The sequence below is a fragment of the Curcuma longa genome, chromosome 1 (assembly GCF_044706935.1).
Source record: "Curcuma longa cultivar G26 ecotype Majalengka, Jawa Barat chromosome 1, ITB_CL_G26_1.1, whole genome shotgun sequence".
Lineage (NCBI taxonomy): Eukaryota > Viridiplantae > Streptophyta > Magnoliopsida > Zingiberales > Zingiberaceae > Curcuma > Curcuma longa.
The window spans coordinates 27,947,685-27,965,396 of NC_133861.1; the positions used below are offsets into that span (position 1 = coordinate 27,947,685).

Below are 17,712 nucleotides of genomic sequence, written 5' to 3' on the forward strand. Positions count from 1 at the left end.
GAAAAGAGAGAGAGGGAAAGTTTCGGTAATCACATGAAGAGAAAACAAAATGAAGAGAAAAAGAATAAGTGAGAGTAGTTTCTCTTATCCTCTTGTAACTCCATCACTAAATTCCCCTCAAGTAACTCCCCTTTTTTAATGTTTCTTTTGTAACCCCCTTCATGAAATCCTTCGGCAACATCATATACAAAAACCAAAAATCATATTTGATGGGGAAGAAACCATGGAAAAGGAGTTCAATTGCTCCTTTGTAACTCCCTCTTTTAAGCTTAATAACTCCCTTCTCTATTCTCTATAACCCCCACTTCATGATGAAGCTAACTCCACCACTTAATCTATGAATTTTCGGCCAAGGTAATAAGTATTTTCGTTGAGGAAGGAAATAAAAGGGAAAGGAGTTTAAATCTTGCATGTGTAACTCCTTGCATTAAATAAGGGTGATGTCATCTCTCATTCAAATTTATTTCCCCTTATGTCTCTAATAAGAAAAACTTACTAGCACATATGGTTATCTCATACACTCACTAAGGCTTGCTTTTCCTTAGGTCCAAGGTTCAATCCTTGGCACCTCCATTTTTTTCTTTCTATTTTAGGCAAAGCCCACAAAATTTAAAAGCCCATCAAGAGTTATACATCTTATAGGCCCATTTAAATTTTCTTTTGTTATTGGCTAAGCCCACATAAGGGTTAAGACCATTAAAGAACATTTACCCATAGAACCCATTAGGATACATCCTATTATGGTCTATTTTAGAAGCCCATTTTGTATTTCTTTTCTATTCTAAATTATTTTTCATATCTTAGCCATCATTTATCAATATTTAAGGAAAATATTGAAAGGCTTTTGTGGGGCGTTACAATTCCCCCTTCCTTATAAAAAGTTCGTCCTCGAACTTTAGAATAACTTCGGTACTTTTGTTTCTTATTGCCCTCATATTCCTTAGGTAACGATTATGTCGCCCCAGTATCAAATAATACAGTAGCATACTGACTGTAAATAAATATCTGACCTGTGACAACTGTCGAAGCATTCGCCACATCCTCATTGGTAATAGAGAAAACCCTGGCATTGGTCATAACTGGAGGGGCCTCCAACCTTCCTTGGCTTATTTGAGGACCTTCCAGCGCAGCTTGCATATAATGCAGTTGTGCAGGTGCCTTCTGATACTGCATTGCTGTTGCGGCTGCTGAGATGATGCTGGAACTTTAGTAGGGCAGGCTTGAGCCTTATGCCCTTCCACTCCACAGGTAAAACATTTATTTGTACCCTTGCGGCACTCTCCAGGGTGAGGTTTTCCACACTGTGCGCATGGGGTGTACTTGGGCTTCTTGTTTGCTGAACCGCCTTTAGAATTGTTTCCATTTCTTCTTGTCTTTGCGGTTATGTCCTCCGTTAGAGTGGTTCTTGTTCTCAGTCTTGTTTTCAGTCGGTGTCTTCTTTTGCTGCTTAATACTGTTCAGATAGTGCTCAGTAACTAAGGCACTACTGAACAGTTCCTCCGTGGTCTGCGGTTTATTTACTCCGCCAGCCACATTCATAGCTATCTCGGGCCGCAACATCTTCAGCATAAGACGAACCTTCTCCTTTTCAGTACGGACCAGCTCCGGACATAGGCGTGCTAGCCGGTTAAATCTTTTAACAGCCTCGCTAACCGTCAGATCGCCTTGTCGAAACTCCGTAAATTCATCATAATGCTTGTTGGTAACCCGCATATGGAAGAACTCCTCAAAGAATTCCGATTCGAAGTCCGTCCATTGCATCTCATTAACTGGCCTCTTAGCCTTAACCCTATCCCACCACATTCTGGCATCTCCAGTAAGGCAGAATGATGCACACTTGACCTTTTCATGCTCCGGCCAGTCGAGCATCTCCACAATACTCTCCACAGTCTTGAACCATGCCTGAGCATCCCACGGTTCACCAGCACCCGAGAAGGTTTCTGGCTTCAGTCTCTGCCACTGGATCAGATAGGCTTCTGGTCGCATTCCAGGGACAGAGCCAACCGGGGGTACGGGCGTAGCCGGAGGTGCTGTTGGTATAACTGGCTGGTTCACTGGTGGAGGGGTAGCATTTCCTTGCTGCTGATCCATCAGAGTATTGATGGTCTGCTGCTGCTCAGTGATCTGACGCTGGAGTTCAGCCACTAGGTGGGTCAGATCAGGCTGGTTTGCGGTCCCATTCGTTCGGTTACCTCTTCTAGCCATAATTTCTAATAATAACAGGCTAGTGTAAGATTTCATTGTTGTTTTCCTTAATTCAAATGCATCATAAGGTAAGATTTAATTATCCTCCTATATGCATTATTTCTTCTAAGTTAAGAACATGCTTCCATCATATATGTTTTATTCAAACATAACATTATCATTTAAAACATTAAGCAAGGTAAGCATAGAATTCTTACTTACTTGGAAGCGGCAGGATGAAGGCTTGATGTGTGTGTAGTGAGATGACTTTAGCTCTGATACCAATCTGTAACGCCCGCCCTTACGTGGGCCTAGACGGACGCTACAGTTTGCTTTCATTCATTCATACAATTAATCACATACGAAAAACCACAAAACTTCGCAGCGGAAACATAAAACCTATAACATGGCAGTGATTTCATATGTGATAAATAAAAACTTATTATGCATGTATTGTCTAGATATTAAGTTCTAATTAGAAACATCTTAGCATATCAATTTTTTTAAAACCAAACATTCAACATAAAAACAATCCAGACATTCAGCATGCAAGTATAAAATTTCATATTGCCAGGAACTCTGCCAAGTCACCACCACACACATCATTGTCAGCCCTTTCCTGCTGCCTCCCATTGCTTAGTGACTTCTATTTGGCTCTGCAACATAAGAAAGAAAACTATAAGCACAAGGCTTAGTAAGCTCCTTTCCTACTCACCAAAAACCAATCGTCACATCAAGCATAACATTTATATCACATAATAAACACATAAGCATGGAAACACATTATCATTGCATAAAGCACATAAACATTCTTTCACCTTAACATTTAAATCATATGCATACAAAATGATGAAAATGCCTTTGAAAAATATTATCATAATAGATAAACATAATCATCATCATCATTATTTGGGGTCCCCGGCTTGTACCCATTCATTCTTTGCGCGCGCCTTCATTCAAGTAAGTACGAGATAGCTAGTCTCGACTACTTGGTAACTAGGTCTTCTCTATGTACTTCGACCTAGGGGCGTTCTTAAGGTGCCCATCCCTTGGATCCCTTTCAGGATCCGGTACAAGCCATGCATTAAAGTAAAATAATGTACATGCTTTCATTTCCTTTTCATCATGAATGTTCCTTATCATTTCATCATCCATTTAACATGGTGAACATTCAAACATCATTTCATGTAGCATGATACAACATAACATGATCTCATTACATAACCTTGGCATGAGATAAACATACATCATGGATAACATCATTGAAACCCTAATTCGACCCAAACCCTAACCTTTCCTTAGGGTTAGCCAAAACTTATAGGTTTCCTTTCCTTAGGGTCTTGCAAATTCTTACTACATTGAAACTTTAACAAGTTTAATCGTAGCTATTCATGGTTGATCATACATGAAACCCTAGACCCAACCAAAACCCTAATTTCTTAAGGTTGGCCGAATCATCTTAGAGTTCCTTTAGATTCTTAACCTAAATCATAACCCTAATCCATTATATCATAAACTTACCCTGAGGAAAGTCCCTAGGTTTAAACACATGGAAAAGCTAATTCCTTCTAAAACGTAATCATATATCCATTGGAACATAGCTTGCTCAAAACATAACTTAAAAGCTCTAATTCATAACAAGGCCGAAACATGGAAGCAAGCAAGGCATGGGTTAGGTTAAACCATATAACCTCTAAAACATCATACAAGTCCCTTTAAACCTATATTAAGCCATAGCTAGGTTTTAAAATCATCACCTAAGTCCTATACTCCATCATGGCCGAAACTTTATATAGGGTTATCTCTTGGTTGGCTTGAAATCTAACCACAAACAACCCTAGATCATGATAGGAAAACATTATATAGCATATGAGACCATGGATTAAATTTCAAAGCCATCATCTAAAACCCTAACATAGCCTTGGCCGAAACTTTAACAAGGTATTCTTCATGGTTTTTGCACAACAAAACATTAACATGAGAAAACTTCATGAAAACCACAACATAGCAATTATGTTGCAAGTGAGGGGAACTTACATAGGTCCAAACAAATTTTTACCCTAGAGAAGATATAATGTTTCTTCTTCTTCCCTTGAATGCCCCCTTTTGTTCCTCCTTGTTTCCTCTTGAACCCTAACCTTTGCCTTAACTTCCTTACCTAGAGAACTTGGTGAGAGAAGAACCCTTAGGACCTCTCGGCCAAAAGAGAAAAGAGAGATAGAAGGGAGAGGAAAAAGAAAAACCTTGAGAACACTTACTTCCTCTTTACCTTCCCTTAAGCTTCCAAGCTTCCTTCCTAGATTCACCCCCTTCCTTAGCAACTTGGTGGATGAAAGAAGGCTTCAAAGTGCTCGGCAACAAAGTGAAAACAAAGGGAAAGAAGGAGGTTTCGGTAACAAGAATAAGGAAAGAAAACAAAATGAAGAGAAAAAGAATAAGTGAGCTCTTGTAACTCCATCACTAAATTCCCCTCAAGTAACTCCCCTTTTCTTTTAATTCTCCTCTCATGTAACTCCCTCCATGCAACCCCCTCTAGTAACCTTCGGCAACATCATATACAAAAACCAAAAATCATATTTGATGGGGAAGAAACCATGGAAAAGGAGTTCAATTGCTCCTTTGTAACTCCCTCTTTTAAGCTTAATAACTCCCTTCTCTATTCTCTATAACCCCCACTTCATGATGAAGCTAACTCCACCACTTAATCTATGAATTTTCGGCCAAGGTAATAAGTATTTTCGTTGAGGAAGGAAATAAAAGGGAAAGGAGTTTAAATCTTGCATGTGTAACTCCTTGCATTAAATGAGGGTGATGTCATCTCTTATTCAAATTTATTTCCCCTTATGTCTCTAATAAGGAAAACATATTAGAACTTGTGGTTCTCATGCACTTTCTAAAGCTTGCTATTCCTTAGGTCCAAGGTTCAATCCTTGGCACTTTCCCATTTTTTTCTTTCTAGCAAAGCCCACAAAATTTAAATCCTTTAGGCCCATCAAGAATATACATCTTATAGGCCCATTTAAATTTTCTTTTGTTATTGGCTAAGCCCACATAAGGGTTAAGACCATTACGAGAACATTGAACCCATAGAACCCATTAGGATACATCCTACTAATGGTCTATTTAGGGTAGAAGCCCATTTTGTATTTCTTTTCTATTCTAAATTATTTTTCATATCTTAGCCATCATTTATCAATATTTAAGGAAAATATTGAAGCTTTTTGTGGGGTGTTACATTTTATTAGTAATGAAATAATAAAAGAATCAAATGAATAAATGAATGTGTAAAAAAGAAAATAAAAGAAAATCTCAATGTGCTAGATTAGTAAATAATTGCGCACGATCCCCGGCAACGGCGTCAAAAACTTGATAGGCCCCCACAAGTATACGGGTTGTCGTCAAGTAATAAAATATCGATCCACAGGGACCGTGGAATTACTTACTAGATTTAGCACAAAAAGGTAGGAGAGAAAATGAGCATGAGTTGTTGTGGGGGAGAAGGGAGTGTTCTCAAGTACTTAATCCTAAGTTCGGAGAAAGGAAACGACCGTGACAATGAATGTGAAGTGATCCTAGGACTTCGGATTCCTCAGGGTATTGATTGATTGACTTGAATCCTCTACATTTCCTCAATAATTATGCAATTGTAGGGAAGCTAACCAATATATCTAATTAGACCTCGTCAGGTATCCTCGGAATAAATCATTGGTGTTCTTACGTCATCATTGTTAGATCAAGGTGATTCTAGATAGCCCGGTTCAAGGCTTTCCTGTGTCACTCAGGCACCCCGGAATGCTACTAAAATCCTATCCCCTGTCATAGGATATCTTTTTTACGGACCTCTCTCCAACAATGAATAACCGCTAACTATCCCTCATAGAAACTAATTATGATTTAAGAAACCCCTCAGAAACTCGTCCGGTTTAAGGCTTTCTTCCTGTCACGAAGCGCCCCGGTGTACGGCCTAATGATTCCTCAAGTCACAATTAATTCCTACCCTCATAGATTCATACACAAGCATTTCATCATTCACAACACAAGCATAAATCCACAAGGCAATGATTCCTCAAGTCACAATTAAAACATAAGGTACCTTATGTTAGTCATTAGGGGTTATTGTGGGCTTTGCCAAAAGAAAAAGAAAAAGAAATGGAGGTGCCAAGGATTGAACCTTGGACCTCATGCAAAGTGGCAAGCCTAAGTGAACATGAGTTAGCCACTAGTTCTAGCAAGCAATTGCTATGAAAAGGAAGAGGGAAATGCTAGTTAAACTTAAGGATTCATGAAGAGGTGTTTAACAAGAAAAGAGACAATTGTTCTCTTTTATTATAGAGTTAATGAGAGTTAAAGGGGGAGTAGTCAAGTTGTGTTGAAACTCTTCCCTTACTAAACTCTATATAAGCCTCTCCACTCCACCTAAAGTCCCATTTCTCTCATTTCTCTCCTCTCCTTGCCGTGAGCTCTCCCCCTCTCCCTTCTCCATTTTTGGCCGAGAGGTTAGGGAAGTCCCAACCTTCCATTCCTTTGCTTCCTTGGCCGAAGGTTGGAGTGCTCTCCTTCCTTTCTTGTGTGGCCGAGAGCTTTGGGGAGTCTCCACTCTTCATCAAATTTCCAAAAGTGAAGAACTTAGGCAAGGGTTAAGAGGCTAAGAGAAGGTCTAAAGTAAGGGTAAAGGAATTATCTAAGAAACTATTGTAAGTTCCCCTCACCTGCAACATATTTGTTATGTTATGGTTTCATGAATATTTTCTCATGTGTTATGTTTAGTGTTGCAAAAACCATGAAGAACCTTTTTGAATGTTTCGGCCAATGCATGATTAAGTATAGATGATGATTTTTATAACCTAATCCATGTTCTATATGCTTGGTAACGTATTTTACATGATCTAGAGTTCTTGTGGTTAGATTCAAAACCAACCAAAGGTAGACCTTTAATGGAACATTCGGCCAAGATAGGTTATGGAACCTAAGGAATGATTTTAAAACCTAAAGATGGCTTAATACATGTTAAAAGAATTATTTGGTTTATGATGCCATTGAGTAAATTAGCTTTCATGTGTTTAAAGAAACTGAGGGTTTCCATGAAGGTGAGTTTCAGCCCTAGGTCGATGGTCTGGTGTACGGACCTAGTGCTCCTAGGTCGACGGTCGGGTGTACGGATCTAGTAAGGGATGGGCTCCAAGGTGCCCTAGGTCGACGGTCTGGTGTACGAACCTAGTGCCCCTAGGTCGACGGTCTGGTGTACGGACCTAGTGCCTCTAGGTCGACGGTCTGGTGTACGGACCTAGTGCCCCTAGGTCGACGGTCTGGTGTACGGATCTAGTAAGGGATGGGCTTCAAGATGCCCCTAGGCCGATGGTCTAAAGTACGAGCCTAGCAAGATGATGAATGAATGGGTACAAGCTGGGACACCCAAAAATGATGAAATGATTATGTTTAACTATTATATGATATGTTTTCAAAAAGCATCCTAAATGTTTATGCACATGATTATCTGCTTATGAAATGCTAAAGATGGATACATGATTATATGCTTATGAAATGCAAAAGATGAATACATGATTATATGCTTAAGAAATGCTAAGATGAGTTCATGATTATATGCTCATGTCAATGTCATGTTCATGTAAATACCATGTTTATGTAAAGGCTAAATGTTGATTAAATGCTATGTTTCATGTGACGATTGGATTTTATGAGTAGGAAAGGAGCTTACTAAACCTTGTGCTTATAGATTCTTTCTTATGTTGCAGATCCAAATAGAAGTCACTAAGCTAAGGGAAGCAGCAGGAAAGGGCTGATAAAGATGTGTGTGGTGGTGACTTGGCAGAGATCCTGGCAATCTAATGATTATGAATTTTATATTGCATGCTTAAATGTCTGGATGTTTTCTATGATTGAATGTTTATGACATGCTAAGAAGTTTCTAACTAGAACTTGATATCTAGACAATACATGCACCATAGGTTTTGTTTATCACATATGAAATCCCTGCTATGAAATATGTTTTATGTTTCCGTTGCGAAGTTTTTTGTGGTTTTCGTATGTGGTCTCTTTATGAATGAATGAAAAAGAGTAACTGTAGTGTCCGTCTAGGCCCACGTAAGAGCGGGTGTTACAACCAATTCCTCCTCTAGGTCCCTGTTGTAGCCTCTGGAATCCTCAAGTCCATCTTGGAAGAATTCGTGAAGAAACCAGGCATTCGAGCTCATGCAAGGAGGTGTAATCGATCAGCTGATCGATTACACACCTTGGTAATCGATCAGCTGATCGATTACCAAGCCTCCGGACAGAACAACTGGTAATCGATCAACTGATCGATTACCAGGCTTGTAATCGATCAGTTGATCGATTACATGTGTTAATGAGAAGAAGTTATGGAGTTTTAATCGATTTCTTGATCGATTAAAGGCCTGGGTTCGTTTTGGTAACTTCTGGAATTATTCCAAATCTCTCCGATTTGATTGAATCAAATCATACCATGTTTATGGAATAATTATACCATGTTTATGGCTCTAATTATACCTTAAATAAGGGATGGCTAGGCTATAAAAGAAGGACAAGGCTTGGCTTTGAGGAAGACACAAAAAAAATCTTGTGGTGGTGGCCGAGACTCTCTCGGCAAGCCAACCCTCTTAGCTTCTTCTTCTTCTTCTTTTCTTCTCTTCGGGAGGAAAGCTTGATAGCCATCGGAGGGAGAATTCTGGTGGAGATATTCTCGAGGGATCGTTGCCCACACAACGTTCGAGAAGAGGAGAGGAATACGGCAGAAGATCAAGAGGTCTTCGGGTACAAACTTCGTCCTTCCGAACAATCGGAAGAAAGGTATAATTTAACGTTTCCGCATTAGTTAAATTATTCTTTTTATATTGGATCCTGTAAACCAAACACAAGAGCCCAACGATCTAAACGCGTCGGGCAACTTGAGATCGTTCCGAGAAATTTTTGTTCTGCAAGAATCTACCGGAACGGTTTTTCAAGACTTTCCCATCACACCTTTTGTTAACTCTTGGGCGATTAGCCAAAGCTAACTCAAGTGTTAATAAAATGTGGATTTTCATCCTATAAACAAGAGTTGCATAGAGATGTAATTGATAAATTAGTTATCTACCGATCGTATTAAGTGTTGGGTGATTAGCCAAAGCTAAATCAAGGATTAATATGATGTGGATCTTGTCCCACAAGAATTATAGCTTTATAATTCAGTGGGAGTATCATTTAGTTAAAGGCCTAATTAAATTATTGTGAAATATGATATTTATTTCTGCTTTATTTTTGTTGTAGATTACCATGTCAAACACGAACAACTTCTCCCTACGATCTGTCCTTGATAAGGACAAGCTCAATGGAGCTAATTTCCTGGACTGGTACAGGAATCTGAGAATAGTTCTCACTCAAGAACGTAAACTGTACGTTCTGGAGCAGCCCATTCCGGAGGCACCTCCTGCTAATGCCCCGCAAGCTGACCGAGATGCTCACAAGAAGCATCAAGATGACGCATTAGATGTGTCTTGCCTCATGCTCACTACCATGAACTCTGAGCTTCAGAAGCAACACGAGTTTATGACTGCTTATGATATGGTTGGACATCTTCACCAACTGTATCAAGGACAAGCAAGGCACGAGAAATTTGAGATCTCGAAGGCATTATTTCAGTGCAAAATGCAAGACGGGGGCTCCCGTAGGTCCATACATACTCAAGATGATTGGGTATGTGGAAAACCTACAGAGGTTGGGATTTCCCCTTGGCCAAGAGCTGGCCACTGATCTGATCTTGCAATCTTTGCCTGAGAGCTATAGTCAATTCGTCATGAACTACAACATGAATGAAATTGACAAGCCACTGCCAGAGCTACTCAGCATGTTGAGAACTGCTGAGCTCAACGCTAGGCCACCAGGATAGTGGTTTCGTAGCGTGGTAGCATACAGGGATCCCTCCTCTGTCATTGTGACCAAGAGATGAGAGCTTGCTCGCCCACTTATGATTTGGGTACCAGGATAGGTGTACACCTCGAGGACATCCTGTCCACTCGGTCACGCAGGAGCGGTGACGGCAGAGTGCACAGAGGTCACAGCCCTACCCACTCGACTTCACCACTGTGGATGAGTACTCAGACGGGCTTTAGTTCCCACGCGACCTCACCGCTAGAGGGGTGACTGGTCTGACTGGCGTCAGGGGTGACCAGGACATGCATTGCACCATGTGCATACTGCATTATTGTATTTGTTTGTGATTGTTGCACTTGTTTGATGCACTTGGATGACATGCATATACAGGAGACCTATGTGTTGGTTTGGAGATTTCCTTTCACCTTACTATTGTTTATCGGACTCTGGTATGTACAGATCTACTGTTGTTCAGTTTTTCATATCTATTTACCTTTCAGTAGACTGTACAACATGATATTACTGTTGGTAGCTTATATACACATATCTGCTAGATACCCGCTGAGTTTCTTTTGGAACTCACCCCGTTTTATCTGTATGCTATTTCAGGTTGATGCCGTCTGGAAAGCTACACTGCTAGTCCTGAACCACATTGTGTTTGGTTTATTTTCTTTATGATACCAGTGTATTCGGGACTTATTAGACTTCTTGCCGTGTTTTCCTTTGGTATCTGGTTTTCCGCTGATTCGATATTTTTGATTTCCGGTACGAGTTACCTATACGGATTTATGGATGGATTGATGTGCATGCGTGTATGACGTTAATACTTTTATGGATGCATTTCATATATAGTAGGATGTGTTGAGTGGCCGTGTGGGTCACATTTATTTCTATTTTACTTGTATAAATCCATAGCCTGTTATGGAATGACCGTGTGAGCCTTATATATGTGTATGTATTCAGGGAAAGTCAATTGTTACAGGGGAGATGCTGCCGAAATTTCTCGGAAAGCTGTCTCCCGGGGCGTAACACGCTAATTCCGTCATTAATATTTTAAAAAATTTAGGGTTTTCCCATGATTAAATTTAGATACAATCATTATTAAAATTCCTACTCATACAATCTAATTTACAATTCACATTTAAAATCCATATCAGCAAAATAATATGAACAAAAATAAGATGCTTCTTCAACTAGATAACTAATTTCCCTCACTAATTAGCGATCGATATCTAATTTCTCTCACTAATTAGCGATTGATTTTTAACTTCGATCGCTATTTAGTGACCGAATTATATCGGTCGCTATATTAGCGATCGATTATAAGTTGATCGCTAAATAACGATCGAAGTTAAAAATCGATCGCTAAATTAGCGATCGAATTGAAATCGATTGTTAAATCTGTCACTATTTATGATTATTTTTGTAGTGGAAATCGATCTCACACTTCTTGATACACAAGATCAATGCCAATTTGGTTTTTTGTTTTCTTTTTTGGGCTCCTTGATTTTTACTACACGTCTTTGATTCATCTGGTCTGTTAATCCAAGTACAAATTGTTCGACCGGAATTTGGTCATTATTTTTAGCGATCGAATTGCGGTTTGATCACTAAGTTTTGTTACAATTCTGCGCGTGTCGTCTAACTCTAAAATTAGCGATCTAATATAAATTCGATCGCTATTTTAGCGACTGATATTTGATTTCCATCGCTATTTAACAATCAATTTTTAACTTCAATCGTTATTTAGCGACCGAATTATAATCGATCGCTAAATTAACGATCGATTATAATTCAGTTGCTAAATAACAACCGAAGTTAAAAATCGATTACTAAATTAGCGATCATATTAGAATCGATCGTTAAATCTGTCGCTATTTATGATTATTTTTTAATGGAAATCCATCTCACATTTCTCGAAACACAAGATCAATGCCAATTTGGTTTTTCCTTTTCTTTTTTGGGCTCCTTTATCTGTATTACACGTCTTTGATTCATTTGGTCCGTTAATCCAAGTACAAATTGTTCGCGCCTAAATTCTCTGGCTCCCTCCCAGTATTGTTCTAGCAATTGACGTCGCTTATTATTTTTTATTGTCTCTAAATAAGTAAGTTAAATCAAACAATATTATATTATACTTTATACCCCATAATCTTGATCACATGATTACCTTGTAATCATATAATTAACATTATATACGATAACTTAAATCAAACACACCCTGAAAATTTAATAAGTCTTCTTGATTTGTCGTAACTAATCAATAATCAACGTGGTGAGTCAAGCAATTATGTTCAATTCCTCTCACCCTAATCGATCAATTCAATTTACCCAATTTGCATCACCATTAATCTACTCGATGTAGATTTTATTTATTTAACGATAACTTATTAATAACCTACATTTTGATTTGATAGTAAAAAAATTTCGTTGAAACAATTAATGAGACATACGAGAGACTTATCAATTTATTTATTTTTGTAAATCTATTTTTCTTATAAAATTAAGTTTATTTTTTTTAAAAAAATGAAATTAATTTTTAAAATTTATTTAAACTTATTAAAAATACATGCTGTGATAAATGTTATTTTAAATATTTAGTATAAATTTATTATATATTTTTGAAAAAACAATTAATTTAATAAATCATGATTAATAAATAGAAGAATTACACGTCATGATTAATTTAATCGGGTCCATTAATCTAAATTCCATGATCCCTGCTTCAGTCGTAATCCTTCCCGCGCCAAGACGTCCATCTGTTGCGCCGTTCCGGGCATGAACCGATGCGTTCTCTCTCGCTGTGCACTGTCTCCATGGAGGCTCGCGCCGATTCACTCGCGCGCCCATTCAACCCTATATATGGACTCCGCCCCTCGCAGTTGCTTTCTCCACATTTGCAATCTCATCGAGATCTTAAGATCATCGACTTATAGCTATAGCAATGGCATCTTCTTCGCGATTCAGCGGCATTGATTCCGTATACAATCTGCTTCTTTTTCATAAGACCGACCGCGATATCTACGACCGGTTGATCGCCCACGGTACCTCCCCGGTAGTCGCCCGCAACATCGTCGCGCTCCTCGTCTGGCTCGACATCACCGGCGTCAACGCCATCTCCTACCTCAGCGACAACTTCAACAACGCCTTCGCCTTCATCCGTCTCACCGCAGAGGCGGAGACCATCCTGGACTGCCTCCGCCGCGACTTCCCCCCGCGGGAGTCCGCCCTCGCAATCCCCGTCATAGCCTCCCTCACCACCCAGCCCCTTGACCTCGGCTTCTTCCACTTCCATCGCCATGAGGCGGCCGAGCGCATCGCCGAGATCCTAGCCGCCGGTAGATTCTTCTTCGACGACGCCCTCTTCGCCACCTTCCGCCGTTATGAGGCGGCGATGGAGGAAGCCCGCCGATGCAACTCCGCGTCACCGCCGATGCCGCCGGAGCTGGCAAGGCCGTACGTGCCCGCCACCTTAGCGGCCGAGACATCGGCGGACCAGCGTTCCCTCATCCTCTCCTTCCTCATGGGATCTTCCTTCACAGAGCAGGAGATTGCAGTCTACTTTGCAGAGTAAAGGATTTAATTGAGAATTTTATAGAAATCTATCGATTATTTACTTAATTTGAACAGGAAATGGGGAGATAATTGCGTGGAGCGAGTGGTGTTTGAGGAGATGACATCGTTGCCGACGTCGGCGCACTTTTGCGCGAGGGTGATCTTCAAGAGAGAGGGGTACGTGGCTTTGGTGCTCCACGACTCTCTTGTGTTCAGGTTCGCCATCAACGGGAAGCAAGTGTGGGCGCGCCGGGTGGAGCAGAGGAGGAACTGAAGAGGAGGAACTGAAGCTTTCAAATTCAATCAACTAGCATCATTACTTTCCTTTAACATTAATCTTGACATGACCATGGATGTTTGTGCAACTTGATTACTTTTGTTGTGTTTTCATGTGATGCTGAACTATTTCGACTGAATATTACTTGTTTTGTTGTTGTTTAAAATATGATGGGCAAAGAGAAACTTAATTGACCTTGTTTAGTTGGCCTGATCACATCGTCGAGTTTGCATCGGGAGATGTCCGGCGGCGGAAGTCGAGGGCCCGATGCCACCACCTTCCTCCGCTGCTTGCAGACCGCCGGGGAGGTCGCTAAACTTTTCTGATTCAACTTTATTTTTAATGTATTTTTTAATGTATTACACCACTACTCCGCATCGGCAAGTCCTGTCGCCTCCGCCGGGAAGAGTTGGTGGTAATGGAACTGAAGATGGGGAACAAGTGGAGCGGATCGCCATTTGTTGACGGGAACTTCTGGAGAACCAACCAGAAGCAACTTGCCAGGATCGACCACCACCACCACGCAGACGCGGGTCTTCTGCAGCCTCCTCCCCTTCTTATGGCCGCCGCCGAGCCCTGCAGCCTCTGGGCCTCTCTTTCAGCCAGTGATAGGACCCGCATTTCTGCTGCCCCTCGAGTTGTCTGACGACGCGAGCTCGATTTCATCGACTGGCCACCGCCGCCGCCGCCGCCCCCGACGACCGGCTCGTGTTTGAGAGAGTTGTTCACTGATATTAATTGATTAATGATGTACATAGTCCTTTTTTATTATAAGGAAAATAAAAAGTGTTTTTTTACTTGATCGGCATTGCTCAAAATTAATAGTAAACCGAACCGGATTCTCCGGATCGACCGGTTTCTAAGTGTGCCACGAACCTTGCCTGTCCGGTTTTCAAAACCTCGCCTATCCAATCCGTTCTCCTACCTGCGAGCCAAGCGAGTGGAGGTGCTCTAGAAACGAAGCTTAGGGAAGGGGAACGATGTACCTCGTCTCTCCCTTGTCCTCGCCTTCTTCCGTGCTCGCTTCATCAATTTCTAGTGCGTTAGAATCTTCATCCTGTTTTCGATCTCTTCGGATCCTCACATGATAGTTCAACAACTCCGGTCTGCATTTGGGGTTTTTCTTGGCTTGCAGGAAGTTTTCCAGGCGCTAGTGCGGCTCCTGTTAGGACTTCCATGTTAGCGTCCGAGCAAGAACAAAGGTTAGGGTTTGGACACGATTTTGTTTCTCGCAGTACCTTGGCAGGCAATCGAGGGGATAGAAGCCGGAGGGATCTTCTTTTGGTTTCGTTGACTTCGTACAGCTCTATGCTGGCGGTTTCTTCTGCCTCCGGGAAGGTGAAGGGTAGCAACCCTTACAATGAGAAGCGACTGCTCGAACAGAACAAGAAGATACAAGCGGCCAATAATGCTCCTGATGATTTCCCCAATTTCGTTAGGGAAGGTGAATGTCTCTTTGTTCCATCAAGTTGGGTTAACTAATTAAATCGTCAATAATTTAAGTTTTCGTCTGCAAATATATCCAGATCTCTGATACGTATTACTTGATTAGAGCCAGTTTATATGTGAAGAAATGCTTGCACAGAGTATATATGAAACTGACATTGACCAACTGAATTCAATCCAGGCTTTCAAGTTAAAGTAGTGACTTCAGATAACTATGTAACGACCGACTCTGGGCTTATCTATCTGGATATACTGGTTGGTAAAGGTGATTGCCCAAAGGAGGGTCAGCAGGTTATCCTTTCATTTATTTTCGATGATAGATAGATCAATTTTCCCTCTATCGTTATTTTCTCTTGCTACTTCCATTGTTGATTTGAATATTTAGCATGAGCAACCAAGTTTTCTTTTATACAATGCACAACCATGATAACCAACATTTGAAAACCACCACCACAAATCACTTTTTCATACATATAGTGACATTATTAATGTTTCCATCATCGAAATAGTACCATGATTCAGTCCATCTTGATGATCAATAAGATAATAGATTATAGTGTCTAGTCCAAGATTCCACATTTTCACATAGATGTGTAGTTGGTTGGACTGTAAATCCAGGGCAGGGCTCATGCTTTTAATCCATGATCACATACATCTTTACCATCTAAATTGTCAATTGCCCTTTTCAATAACTAACTAACCTGATGCATTTAACCTGTGTTGTGGCATTTTTTTTGGTGACTGCTGTTGATTCATAATTCCATACCACTAGTAACCTAGTATGTGTCTGTCGAATGTATATGGATCAGGACCATCAGGCACACCACATTGTATTTTCTGGTTTTGCCTGAAAACAATTGATTAACAGAGAGAAAAATGGAACAGTTTGACAGTAACCAAACGCTTATCTCTTCTTGTTCTTCTTTATTTAGGATGCTACTACTACCAATTCATGTCAACAATTACAGATTTCATGAACTATAATGACAAACCTTGTATTCTTGAATACTCCCTTGTCCATATACTGCTCAGTAGAGGTGGAAAGCGAAAAACAGTAAAATGGGGACATATCATCTTACTATGTTATCTTAAAATGTTAAAATCCATTTGATCGACTAGTTTCAGTAATTCTTCTTTGTTCCATTGGCATGTGAATGAGTTCTCTACTTGAATCTCTTTGATTGTAGGTCACATTTCACTATGTTGGTTATAATGAATCTGGCCGTCGTATTGACAGCACTTACCTGCAAGACCGACCTGCTAAAATTCGACTAGGGAATAAATCATTGGTCCCAGGCAAGTTCTACATCTAGCAAACTCTCTTACTTTTCAATTGTGAGCTGTGAAGTGAAAAATATAAAAGCTACCATGCAGGATTTGAGGAAGGAATAAGGAATATGAGACCAGGTGGGAAAAGAAGGGTCATTATTCCTCCAGAACTAGGGCCTCCAGTAAATTCCAAATCTATTTTTTTTTCCCTTCTGTCTTTCTTAGGCATGTTCTCTATAATGGATACTCTTGGTAGATCATGCCATTATCAGTAAAACTTGTCATTTATCTGTTCATTGCAGGTAGGACCTTCAACATTCTTCAGCGCAAAGCAATTTGAAGTTTTTGATATAGAACTTCTCGATGTGAAAGATTGCCAGAGAAGAACAATTGGATTTTACTCTGACTTCGTCTGTAATTGAGAAATTTATTACAGTACTCCTGTTCAAAATAAATTCCAGCCATCCTCATAATGTCGAAGGATGGTGCAAACTCACTCTCTTCCTAGACCGTGGTAACTTCTACCTTTTAGCACTTTAACAGTCCAGTTTTGTGCAAGAGATTCTAGTGTTGCACAGTTGGTAACTCGTGGAGCTCATAAAGGCCTTCTTTCCACCGTTCAACAGCGTGGGCCCTCCTTTGTAATTATGCTGGACGGGCGCACTCACCCAATTAGTCTTTAAGTGCGTTATAATTTGACCGTTGGATCATGTGGCCAGCCCTTTTTAGCACCAAACCAAATCCTTGGGCGATGAATCCGAAGGCGCCGCTTGCTGGAAGCCCATGCGCGATCAGCTTACGTGTCTTGTCAACCAGCAAACAGAGAAAAATTCTTCTCTCATTGGATTGTGTGAGCATGGCCCACTCGTTTCGCCACTGGAAAGGAAGAATGACGATGTACTTGCGTGTTTGGTGATCGACATGGGCAGTCAATCAGACGACCATACGGTGCAATCACCGATACTGGTCGTAGCTGCGTCGATCGTAAATCTGGAATTCCTGCGATCTGACGGTCACAGTTACTCATGCTCCCCCTTGTGTGTATAGATAAATTATTTGGTTGTGATTTTTTTTATTAATCTATTAATTGATTA

General features: G+C 40.5%; 3 protein-coding genes across 3 annotated transcripts; all 3 read left to right on the forward strand.

Annotated features, from left to right (window-relative positions):
• Positions 1 to 7,265: 7,265 nt before the first annotated feature.
• Positions 7,266 to 10,087, forward strand: LOC141827377 (uncharacterized). Its single transcript, XM_074714604.1, has 3 exons — positions 7,266 to 7,271; positions 9,469 to 9,828; positions 9,914 to 10,087. Exons 1-3 carry the CDS (start codon positions 7,266 to 7,268, stop codon positions 10,085 to 10,087), a joined length of 540 nt encoding a protein of 179 aa, XP_074570705.1.
• Positions 10,088 to 13,015: 2,928 nt separating this feature from the next.
• On the forward strand, positions 13,016 to 13,900 carry LOC141827385 (uncharacterized). The gene is made up of 2 exons (XM_074714616.1): positions 13,016 to 13,641; positions 13,702 to 13,900. Exons 1-2 carry the CDS (start codon positions 13,016 to 13,018, stop codon positions 13,898 to 13,900), a joined length of 825 nt encoding a protein of 274 aa, XP_074570717.1.
• Positions 13,901 to 14,842: 942 nt separating this feature from the next.
• On the forward strand, positions 14,843 to 17,137 carry LOC141848302 (peptidyl-prolyl cis-trans isomerase FKBP20-2, chloroplastic). The gene is made up of 6 exons (XM_074736346.1): positions 14,843 to 14,941; positions 15,039 to 15,347; positions 15,531 to 15,640; positions 16,537 to 16,645; positions 16,724 to 16,800; positions 16,921 to 17,137. Exons 1-6 carry the CDS (start codon positions 14,884 to 14,886, stop codon positions 17,038 to 17,040), a joined length of 783 nt encoding a protein of 260 aa, XP_074592447.1. The 5' UTR covers positions 14,843 to 14,883; the 3' UTR covers positions 17,041 to 17,137.
• The last annotated feature ends 575 nt before the right edge of the window (positions 17,138 to 17,712 follow it).